We start from the raw sequence: 12,435 nt of genomic DNA, 5'->3' as shown, positions 1-12,435 counted from the left end.
CCAAGAATCCTGGGGTAGGGGGGTAATGTGCTCTGAGGTCCTTCTATCAAAGTGTGGTCCTAAGATCTACAGCACTGACACTTTCTGGGAGCTTATTAAAAATGCCCACTCTTACTCATAGCTAACACCAAACTCAATGGTGAAAAATTCAAAGCTTTTCCACCAAAGATCAGGGACAAGACAAGGATGTGCTTTCTCCCCACTTTCTCTGTTTATACACAGAAAATAAAAGATTACAACAAAAAATAGTAGAAATAATAATTGACTATAGTAAAGTTGCAGGCTGTCAAAGTGGTATGTAAAAAGCTTCTGTATATTTATATATGAACAATAAGGTAGCAGAAAGAGTAATTAAGAAAATATATCCACTTATAGTGGCATCAAAAGGAAAAATTACCTAGGCATAAACATAAAGACCTATATACTGAAAACAATATATTGTTGAAAGAAATTGAAAACATTAAGAAATGTTAAGATATATTGTGTATGGGAGTGGAAGAATTAATATTATGGAAACATCCCAATTACCTAAAGTAATGTATACATTCAATACAATCCTATCAAAATCTCAACTTTTTTCAGAATAAAAAATCTTAAAATTTTATAGAACTACAAAGACCCCAAATAACCAGAGGAATCCTCAAAAAACTAAAGATGCCAATCCACAGCTCAGCTTCATGCTCCCAAACCTATGAGTCAGAATTCCAACTCCAACGAAACCCCAAGCAGAGTCCAATCACCACAAAGTTTATAAACTACTACTTTGGTGGGTTAAGAATTTGGAGTCCCCAGTCCTTGTCCTGCCTGATGTCGCCGCTGCTAAATTATGTAACCACTGGCAAGTGACTTCAACTCTCTGGGTCACAGTATCTTTACCTGAATGCTTCCATTTTCTTGATTTTATGGTCCTAGTGTTGCTCTCACCCTCTGTAGGAAAAGAATGACAACTCTACATCACTCTGACACAGGTTTCCCCACTGTAAAAGCCAGATGCACCCCCTCTTGGGTGTGCATGGTTCTAAAGTAACCTACTGGGGAGAGCAACCCTGCTGTGCCTGGACCAGGCTGTCCAAATGCAGGTCCTGCTTCCAGGATGCAAAGGTACTGCTGTAGTAACAGGTTTCTGACAGACTCTTAGTAGGGGTGCTCTTGAGCTGGACATTCTCCAAGCCTGGAGAGGAATGTGCTCCAAACACTTAACATTTAAAATAGGCCTATCACATCCATCCCGGGAGCGAGCACACAGCAGAAGCCAGTTGGTGTCTGGTGGTGATTTAGTTATGAGTCACCCACTCCCTGATCAGTTATCTTGAGTCATTTCCACAGCAATCCATAAGCCGGATGGCATCACAACTTTTTTTTTTTATCATCAACGTCAAGAGCACACCAGCACAAATAAAGCAGCAAGAATGATTTTTATCCTCTTGTGGCACTGAGGCAATCACTCTCTGTCTACAGCAGTCACTTTGAAACTTTAAAAAGAACATGACTAATTTGTACAGCCCCTTTTCGTTCCCTAAATACTTGAGAAGAGGAAGGTAGGAGAGAAATTGGCCAGATATGGGGAGTAGTAAAGAAACATACAAAGTCTGAAGTTGTGGGCAGATGAAGAAACTGATGGTATAATGTCTGCTGAATAAATAACTGAGACCAATAAACTGCTCACTAATTAATCATTTTCATCATTTTCTGTCCCATAAGGGAAAAATGAGACAGCTAAATCTATACTTCCACTTTCCGGAGACTCAATGGATTTATGTCTTAGCTCTTTTTAAAATAAACTCATAGAAGCCTTTGATTACTGAGGGTTAGAGTATGTAATAAAAAAGAAATGAAGCCAAAAGTCATATTTTAAAACCATTTCATTCATGCCTTTGTAATCTGTAAAATATGCATACCTTAGACTGTTGGGAGAGATTCAACAAGATAGAGGATGTAAATTATATATAAGACAACATTTGGTACTCGGTATCCAATAAATGTTAGTTCCTCTATTCCATTTTTACTTTCATCACTTCCTTGTCTTCACTCCAGTATTTACTAGCTGGCTTACCTTGAGCAGTTATTCTAAAGTTCACTGTCTCTATAAAATGGAAAAGTAAATAAAATCAACTTTGCATGCTTGCTATTAGAGTGAACGAAATTCCATACAAAGCAGCACAGCATCCATAGTAAGCATGTGATGGCTACTGATTATTAATGTTTTATCATCATTTTTAAAATTAATAGGCACAGTAGATCTGTCATATAAATATAAAATACAAGACCTGAAGAAACTTAGTTTTTAGTAGTCATGCGTAGTGGCTTTCAACTCAGGATGGTACCTCCCATACAGAAAGAACCCATCTGTAAATGAGGGCATTTTCCATTTGTCATAATGACAGAGAGCTATGGCATTTAGGGATGCCAATCCTCCTGCAATGTGAAGGACATTCTCATACATGAAAGCTTATCCCACTGAGATGCCAATCGCCCCTCCAGTGAGACACAGAGGAATAAAACCTCTTCACTGGGGGGCTCAGAGAGATGAAGGTATTGGATTGAGGTCCTAGATGGAGTTAGCAGTAGAATTAAAACTATATTTTGTAAGAATGTTAACACTGCAAGAATTTTTGCCATCTTTTGCAATTGTCATCAATAGAGCATATACATCTCTATTCTTAGCTGTGGCAATGGTTTCTTTAAAGTCAGTAAAATTCCTAAGAAAAGCCTTACAGTGTGCTTTCTTACAGTTTCCAGGAGAGCAAAAATAGAGCAAAATGAGAGCAAAGGGAGGGAGGGAGAAAATGAATATGAAGGAGGAGGGATTTCTTTTTTTTTTTTCCCCAATGTTGAATAATAATGCATTAGCTCGCTTCACTTGTTCTATTGTAGTAAAGTCTGGTGTGGTGACTCAGTCCCTGAGAACATAATATTAAAGAGGCAGAGATTTCATTTCAGTTTTCCTATGGATGCATTACTTTTATACAGAGAGTTCTTGTTCTAGAAGTATAGCATGCCCTGTGTAAGTGTATTGGTGAATGTCTTTTAAAACAAGAAAACTGCCAAACATCCGCCATCTCACTACTGATGACTAGCTTTAATATTTATCCTGTTGCTCATGGTTAATTTAGTTTATTTTAACATTTATACCTTATTGATTGTAGGGTATTGCACTAGGTAATGAGGATACTAAGATGAATTAAACACAATCCAGAGAGAGAACACAAGAAATAAGCAAGCTGTTTTAGTCAAGTATTATGGGAGAGGTTGAATTATTGACTTATAGAACAACCTAAAGTAGGAGATTGATTTTGGTTAGTTGTTGAAATATTTTAACAAAACAGGTACATCAGATACCTTAACTTGTCATAGGGAATTGAATTTATTGTAGTTGAAATAACTGCCTTCTATCACAAACATGTCTGTTTGTCTTTTTTCATATAGGATGATAAATGCTATCTGTTGGACCTTTGCATTACTGCCTGTGTTCCATATCCCTTAGTTTCCTCAACTCAAAAAAATAAGTATTTCTGCCCAACTTACTCCTTAAATATTGTAAGAATGTAACAGCGTGAATGCTACGTGTGACAAAGACAAGTTTATCTCTCTACACCATACCATTTCCTCTTTCTTAAAATACTACATTTATCACTTTTCCGGCAGTAAAGGGAATAATTATCATCAATAAAATATTAGTAAAAGTGCTATCACTTCTAGCGCCCAGCACTTAATTTTGGCATTCTTCCCCCACAAGTTTTATCTTTTCCCCAGTGTGGCAACTTGGAGGCCATGTGTCCAGTGGTGTAATACAAAATAGGAAAATGTTGTCCAACCTGTATTGAATTTGGTGTTTGAAGTAAATGTTTATTTTATTGTCATAAGATTTTTAATGAGCATGCACGATGCAGCACGGTCTAGCTCATACTGACTAACACATACTACAGGGACAAATTACTATTTTGAGATGCACCGGCATACTTAGATAGTCTCATTATGCAGCAGCCCTCGAAATATATACTGCACTTTGGCAAAGCCTCAGGATCCTGTTCTCAGGGCATTTGTTATTCTATCAAAATATTCAAGGTAGTGTTGTTAGAAGAACCTAAACTCACCTACTCCCATGAACAGAGTAAAACTACAGCTGCTTGTAGAGTAACTTACATAAAACACAGCCTGAAAACCAGATAAAGAGAGCTTTTACATCAAAGGATAAAAGGAGCACTCCAGACTAGTAGGAGAAACAGAGACATGCTCTACCAACGAAGAAGCCTCACTTAGTGATAACTATCAGGGAAGGGTCCCAAAAGTGTGGAACTTTTCCTTAGAGAGCAAGGAGAGAGCTGTATCCTGCATTGGGCATCCCAACAACTTGATCCACTTCAGCAGAGACAAGCCCCTGGACACTTGAAAGTTAGAATAAGAGGAAATATACCAGAAACAATTAAAGATTCTTGCCCACAGACACAAAGGAGTAACACCCATCCAAAAAGCACCAAAATCATAGGTGATTCTTATATAGACTATAGCTGAGAGATAAGTTGTAGGAATAAAATCTGGGTTGTAAACACTGGCAGGTGTCTTACTGACCACTTCTCAGGCCTTGCTAATGATAGTCATAGCAGGTGTCATTGCTGGTACCATTCTCCCAACCTAGGAGAGCCTGTGGAGACCCCTGGAATGAACTCCACTCACTATGACATAGAGCACATCACTGATCTGTGCCTTAGGAGCATATCAGAGTTTCATGCCTGACAAGTTAATGCTAACATCAAGAAAACATATAGAAGAACAAAAAATCTCATTGGAAAGGTAAATGATATAGTAGTAAAAGCAGTAGTTTGGTCACTAAAAAAGTAAGCATGAGGGCCCTCCCTGGTAGCACAGCACCATGAAGCTCTCTAAAGCCACTGCAGCATGAGTTCTATCTCCCGCCCAGGAGCTGGCCTACATGGCATGACAGACCTCTCCTGACCATCCCACCGCTCCCCTCAGCAGTGCATTTCAGTACATTGGCCTGTTCTGCTCCCCATTCTGTCTCTGGTGAATCCCCTCACCCCCACGTCCACACCTCTGGCCTGTACCCCAGTTCTTTATGCATAAATAAATAAATCTGTTTTAAAAATAGCATGAGACTAAACAAAAAATAGTAAAATTAACTAAGGCTACAAGAATTTGAGGATACAGAAGGTAATGATATAAAATTAAGATTTAAAATACAAAATGGGAGAAGGGAAACAAAAATAAGGTCGCTTTGGAATGTGTTCCAATGTAAGTAACTGTCAACCCAAAACAGATCATAAACATATAATGTTGTAGGTACAATAACTGCAAAGCAAAATATGTGTGTGTATGTGTGTGTGTATGCACATGCGTGTAAAGAAACAAAGCAAGTGAATAATGAGAAGACAAAAATCAAGTCCATAGATGCTGAACAACAAAATGGTGGTTACCAGAAGAGAGTGGGGTAGAGTGAGTAAAAAATAGGTAAAAGAGGTCCACTTTCTCATATTGGATGGACTCTGCACATACAGTAGTGATCCTCTGTGGTATGTATAGTTGTAGAACAATTAAGTTATGCAACCAAAACTTGAATAAAAACAAGCTCTTAGATTTGAAGATACACAGATGATCACTGGGAGGAAGGGGAAAAAGGGACAGGAGTGGGCAAAACAGGTGAAATCATATCATCATGGATGGATACAGACTTTTGCTGGGAATGGTAATACAATGTACATGGGTTTAAATTATACTGTTGTAAACCTTAAACATGAAGTGTTGTAAACCAACATTACTTCAAGAAATTAAAATAATTAATCTCCTAGCTACTGAACAAACAATACAGAACCTTCCATGTCCTATTTCTGTTTTCAGTTGTCCCTCCTTAAGTGTACTCACTTCCATATATGTTCTGAAACTTTCCCTGAACTCATCATATGTCACCATGTGTCTATTTCTCTAGAAAGGTAGTATTCCAAATAGGTGAAGGATGCCAACTGTCCATGTTTCTTCATTTCAGGAATGAATAACTCTGAAAACTTCTTACCTGGGCAACAAAGATATTGATCACAAGTAAAGAACTTGCCTGCATTTGCAAATAGACTTATTACCTAAGGGAAAACTCTCAAAATGTTACACTTCACACTAGAAAGACAACACAAGAACATTTACTGGGTTGTACATCACAAGGGAAAACCTCTGAAATACACATTCCCCTCTAGCTCTTTTTTGCTTTTCTACAAAAGTCTTTGTTACAGACATCACCAGAAGTGGAAAAATATACAGACACCATATGTATACAGATATTACAAGATCATAGCTCATATGTCTTCTAATTTCTCTCCTTACCTGTTGGACAATATGACCTCTGATAATATATTCATTACCAACTTTGATTCAAGGACAGGTCAATCCCTTCAACAACTCAGAGTCTTTAATGTCGATAAGGAAAGCAGCTTTGTCAGTTCCTGGTAGAAAGAAGGAAGAGAAAAGGGAAGCAGTGAAGTAGAGAGGGAGGGAAAAGAAAAAGACTTAAAACTAATTTCTGTATATTCAAATAGTCTACCAAGAGGATGAAAGGAAAAACCTAAATATTTAGATTCTATTTATTGGATGTGCAAATTAAAAACCCTCTGAAATAACATTCCACACACACTAGGGAATCTACAATGAGAAAGACAGATAATCAAGAGATGGTAAAGATGTAAAGAAACTGACCTCTTGGGTAAGAGCTGGTTGGAATTTAACAGGATAGAGCCACTATAGAAACACTTTAGCAGCTACTCAAAAGTAATCAGTTACTACAGGACCAGAATGCCACTCCTAGGGATATACTCAAGAGAAATGAGAACATATGTTCATACACAAACATGTATGCAAATGTAGCAGCATTATTCATGATAATGAAAAAGTAAGAAAAAACAAGTATCAGCAGGTGAATGGATAAATAAAACGCACTACTCAAATACAGTATTTCTATTTCAGCCATAAGGTTTTTTTCACACGTGAAAGAACTGAGTATTTCTCATCCATGAAAAGAAAGCATTGATTCATGCTGCAACACGTGTAAAACTGAAAAAAAATTGTATGTTTTTACAAATTTTTACATTTCTATGAAGTCTTCAGAATAGGAAAGTCCTTACAAGCAGAAATTTAGATTTGTGGTTGCCAAAGGCTAGAGAAAGGAAGGGTGTACCTGCTACTGTATACAGGATTCCTTTCTGGAGTAGTCAAACGTTCTAGGTTTTTATAGTGTTGCTGGCTATGCAATTTTGTGAATATACTCAAACTCACTGAATTGCATGCTTTATTTTATTTTTGAACAGTACGTTTTAAAAGGATGAAAGCTATTAATTGTAGCTTATGTTTTAAATAATGTCCCTTTTCTAAAGTGAAGTATTTATCTGAAGGACATTCATCTTTATTGTCTATTTTTCCCTTCAGTGTATATACTTAGATGTTCTTTCACTGACACAGTTGTATTGGTCATGTAATTTGATTATCCGAGGCAATCACTAACCAGCAAAGTTAGAGCATTCTGCCTATTACCTATGAAAAATCTTTCCTTTAAGTCTGTTTGCTTCCTAGTGCCCTCTGCTGCCCAACTGGGATACTTACGACCCACAGAATTGCACTCATACAGCAGTGCTTCCACTTCCCAAGTGTATCAGAAAAGAAAGTAAATAGTCATGTAGCGTCTCAGGTGTTAAAAAAAAAAAAATGACAAAAGACACGAAAAGTTACAAGCACACTTCAACTTGTAGGTTCCGTCAGTTGCCAAACAAAGGAATACTTCACTCATCTGAAGTCTCTTTGCTGTCTACCCTTTCCAACGAATCCTTAGCTATGCCAGTAAACCTAGATGCAGTTACTATGTTAAGTGATGTCTCACAGAAGACAACATAGTCTGAGCTTCCTTGGGTGAGAAGCAAAAAATTTCTTAAGCAACAGCCACAAATGGGGAATCAAGTGAAAAGCAAATCACCTGTCATGTGTAACAATGATATCCACTTACTTTTGGTGGGCCTTAAAATTTCACAAAGGCTTAAAATACTTGAAATGTTTGTTAATTAACATCACTGTTTCTACTGTGTTTCTACTGTTTCTACTCAGCAATCAAAAAAGATAAGCCCATGCCTTTTGCAGCAACATGGATGGAGCTGGAAGGGATCGTGCTTAGTGAAATGAGCCAGAAAGAAGAAGAAACATACCATCAGTTCTACAAACTACACATCTACTCTTCTATCTGTGGTAATAGCCTAGGTACTCAATTACTACAAACCCTTTCAAACCACAAAGCCTGTGTGCAAAAAATAAATGGAAAATCAAAAGTACGCCCAGCTATCTGAAATATTTCTGCTAAGAGTATCAAGTATAGAGACAAAAGCCTGGTTATTTCAAGTTGAGAGTCCAGTTCGTCAGAATCATAGATTTTTTTGGACTGGAAAAGACATTAGAGAATATCTAATTTAAAGTGAAAATATTGAAAAGGGAGAAATGCCATGTGCTTGAAGAACCTGAGTAGAGATGAACAGTAACCAACAGGGTAAAAATGAGCAATTCTACAATATCTGACCAGGAAAAGGAAAAAAAATCAGAGTTAGGTTTTCTAGACTTTGGAAGCATTTGGATGGACAATACAGGAAACAGACCCCAATTCACATTTTTCAATGTTAAAAACAGTCTTTTGAAGACACAAAAACACTGATTCAAAAAGATACCTGCACCCCCATGTTTATTGCTGCTTTATTTACAATAGGAAAGACATGGGATCAACCCAAATGCTCAAAAGTAGATGACTGGATTAAAAAGATGTGTACATATACCCAGTAGAATACTACTCAGCAATCAAAAAAGATAAGCCCATGCCTTTTGCAGCAACATGGATGGAGCTGGAAGGGATTGTGCTTAGTGAAATGAGCCAGAAAGAAAAAGAAACATACCAGATGGTTTCACTCATAGAAGCATAAAGGACCGGGGGGTGGGAGGGAAATAATAATGAACAACTATACACTAGAGACATTTTACGGAAGTGGAGTGGGGAATGGGATCAAAAACGGTGGGAGGAAGTAGTGCTCTGGACTATGGTGATGGCACACGGGTGAATTGGTGATGGGAAGCCCACGGGATTACAGCTGAGATAGAAAAAGCCACAAAATGATATAAACTATTATGTTATTTTTTGAAAGTCTTTTGAGTTATTTTTGCCCATGAATAAAGGAAATCCAAATCTTCTGTATAGTATCCTGCCTTAAGCATAAACAGAAATAGCATCCAACACTACAGAATATTTCTCAGCCACTGCAGACACAGTCAAGTCTCTGCAGACAAGAAGAGTAGGATGCTTGGACTTACCGCACAGATGCACATTATACATCACATATGTTCTCTATCATTTTTCCTTTTCTTGACAAAGTGGTAATCATGTTCAAAAAATTATTTCTTTTGCACTAAAAGTTTAGTTTTACAACCAATTTAAATCAATAAATGTCCAGCTACCATTCAGGAAAATGTCTTTAAATATGTTTTTATCATGTGACCTAGTGGGTTCTCCCAAAGGGGCTCCCACTAATCAACACCATGCCCTCAGGGCCCTGTTAATAAGCCATGGCCTAACCTTAGACTGAACAGTCTCACCCTGAAAGAGTGCTATCCAGCTATTAGAGCAGGCTTCCTAAATATTGAAGTGGGTCAGAACCCCCTGGAGTACAGCTCACAAAACTGACCTGGGCTCCAGAAGGGGGTTCGGCTCCTCTGTCATGGTCCTCAGAGGAATAAAGATTTGAGAAAAGAGTTCTTGTCACAGAGCATCAGCCTTGGCTGTACACTGAAGTCACCTGGCAAGTGATTAAGGAAAACATGGATTCCAGTATCAACCCCCCCTCCCCAACCAGAAACTGGTTTACTTTGGGCTGGATGATTCCTGAGCTTCAGAAATATAAAATCTCCCCAGGCCCCAATTCCAACATACACCAAATTTGAAAACTGCTTTCTCGAGAATGGTAGCCAGGTCTTCTGAGCATATTTTAAAAGTCAAGAAGATGGAAAGAACAAAGTCTGACTTTACCTGAACACAGATACGGCGGTAGAAGACAAAAAGCAGTCCTCTCAAACTTCAGTTTTATGCCAACTTAGTTCCATATGTAAATAATTACATTTAATGAACAAAACAAAACCCAGTTTCACCCATTCACAATCTGACTAATCTGGAAGAGAGGTTATTATTAGACTTTCAATTCATCGTCACTGTACTAATGATTTCTGAACTGTTCACATTTCACTACTTTACTAAACAAAGTATACTGAGTATTGCTTTGTGAAAGGCCTGGTGTAAACAAATGGGTAAACAAAACCACCTCAGGAATGAAGAAATTTGTTCATAAGGATAAATAAAATGCAAGCAAAAGTGAGTAAAACAATTGCATAAGAGACAAAAAAAAAGGAGTATTATTAAAAAAAAAAAAAACAAAAAAAAACACCGAGTATTACAAAAGGTTGAGAGGGGACATCTCTTGAAACTGATGACCAGGGAGGTCTCTGCATGCAATCTGAGACTTTCACGATGAGCAGTGTTTTGATAGACAAATTTGCAAGAACAAGAATTTCTGAGACAGCACAGTGTGAGGCACAGCGGCTGGCGAGCTCATATATGTTCAAAAGATTGGACCGTGAGGTAGGAAAGTAAGTGATAATTACAGGTGTCACTTCTGGTTAGGAAAGCCATCTGCTGCAGCTATGAGCTGATAGTTAAATAATAGGAAAAAGGTAATGGGTTTTGAGCGGAGAAATTGCCTAGCTGGGCTTCAGGGTTAATTGTGTGAAGTGTGTAACACAGACCAGAGGGGGGAGGGCAAAACCAGGGGACCCTTGCAGTTCTATGTGAGCCCAGCACTGTAGCTCTCAGCCAGTAAAAGGAAAGGGGGAAGAGACTTGGAAACACGGCTAAGAAGCTTCCAGAGTGAGCAGTGGCAAGAACAGCATTATCACGAAGACAGCAGAAAAGTCAATGGGAATTTGTGGGAAGGATAACACACTGCATTTTAACTATCAGTGCTTGGGACACCAGGGGGAACACGCAATAGAAAGTTAGAAATAAGCGTGTGGAACAGAAATAGAAGAAAGGGCAAGGATGTGCCCTCAAGTTTGACTGTCTCTCCATCCTTTTTATCCAGTTCCTTCAATTTCTTCCTAAATGATAAACTGGGAGAAAATTACCAAAACTTAATATATTAAAAGACCTTAGAAATCAGTAGAAAATTCCATTGAAAAATATACAACACAAAATTGTTTTTATTATAAATAGGTAATAACAGATAACAGTTATACTTCATTGCTATTTAAATCAAATAGCAAGTTAAACCTGGCTAGTTGGAAAATTATAACTCCTAGTATTAGTGAGGATTGTGAGAGTCATTCTCAAAAGCTACTGGTGGATATATAAATGATAAATGGCAATTTGAGAAAAAAATACTTATAAAAGCTTATTGTAAGAAAATAATATATATTTGACTTGGAGAGTGCCAAAATTTTGTTCATAGTGGCAAAAATATGGACACTTAATAAGACATTTCAATTATCATATCCTTACAACAAAATATTTTTATAGCCATGTAATAGGAAGGTGAAAATTTTTAGTGAAACATGAGTGTAACTTTTTTGTCTCTAAGACATAATTATCTACTACTCTGTACCAGGCACTGCTTTAAAACCTGGAAATACTCAGTGAGCCCACCCAGTTAGGACCCTGCTCAGATTGCAATGGTGGGAAGACAGTCAGGAAGACAGAGCTTAACAAATGACACAAGAAAAGGCAAGCGACTGAAGTGATGGGAAAAGTGGTGGGCAGGGAAGGGTTTTCTGATAAGTAATGTCCAAGAAGATACCTTAACCGAGCAAGGGAATAAGTCATGAGGTCTCCAAGGAAAATAATTCCAGATAGGAGGAGGACTTCTGAAAAAGTCCTGCAACTCTGGGGGGCTTTTGGAGAATGCTCACATGCTCCATAAATATAAGAGTCATGGGAGTAAGAGGAGAAATGTTAGGGGTTGGGAGTAGAGAGAAGTTTAGAGGAACATCATAGAGAAAAGGGGAGTATCGGAGTTGGGGCTATTTTGAGTAAGACAGGAGCCTCTAGTAAGTCTAGAGTGGAGGAGGGACATGGACTAACTGACATTGTCAACGAACTCATGCTGGCTGCCCAAGGACAGAAACAGGAAGGCTGTGGCCATGGTGAGTGGCTGTGAGCATTTATGTACAGTGAAAGGTAGACACAATGAGAAAGAGGAATTCAGGATGACTACAGACTTGAGGGCAATAGAGACACTCTAATTAACATTGACGAGCCAGGAGAAGTTAATAAACAGGCAAGATTCTAGATTTTTTTGAATATGCATAAAAAAATAAAGGAAATGAAGACATTTTTGGAGGATTTCATCACTCCACCTGTGGAATTCTCAA

General features: G+C 37.9%; 1 protein-coding gene across 1 annotated transcript in view; it reads right to left on the bottom strand.

Moving 5' to 3' along the window:
* MYH15 (myosin, heavy chain 15) overlaps positions 1–12,435 on the bottom strand; it is a 122,130-nt gene that overhangs the window by 83,505 nt on the left and 26,190 nt on the right. Inside the window, 1 exon segment of the mRNA XM_012730576.1 lies at positions 6,328–6,446. Coding sequence (XP_012586030.1) covers positions 6,328–6,446 — 119 coding nt within the window.

The sequence above is a fragment of the Condylura cristata genome, unplaced genomic scaffold (assembly GCF_000260355.1).
Source record: "Condylura cristata isolate star-nosed mole 26May11 unplaced genomic scaffold, ConCri1.0 scaffold00003, whole genome shotgun sequence".
NCBI classification, from domain to species: domain Eukaryota; kingdom Metazoa; phylum Chordata; class Mammalia; order Eulipotyphla; family Talpidae; genus Condylura; species Condylura cristata.
The sequence above is the reverse complement of the archived record's forward strand: the minus strand, read 5'-3'. Positions and strand labels throughout refer to the sequence as shown.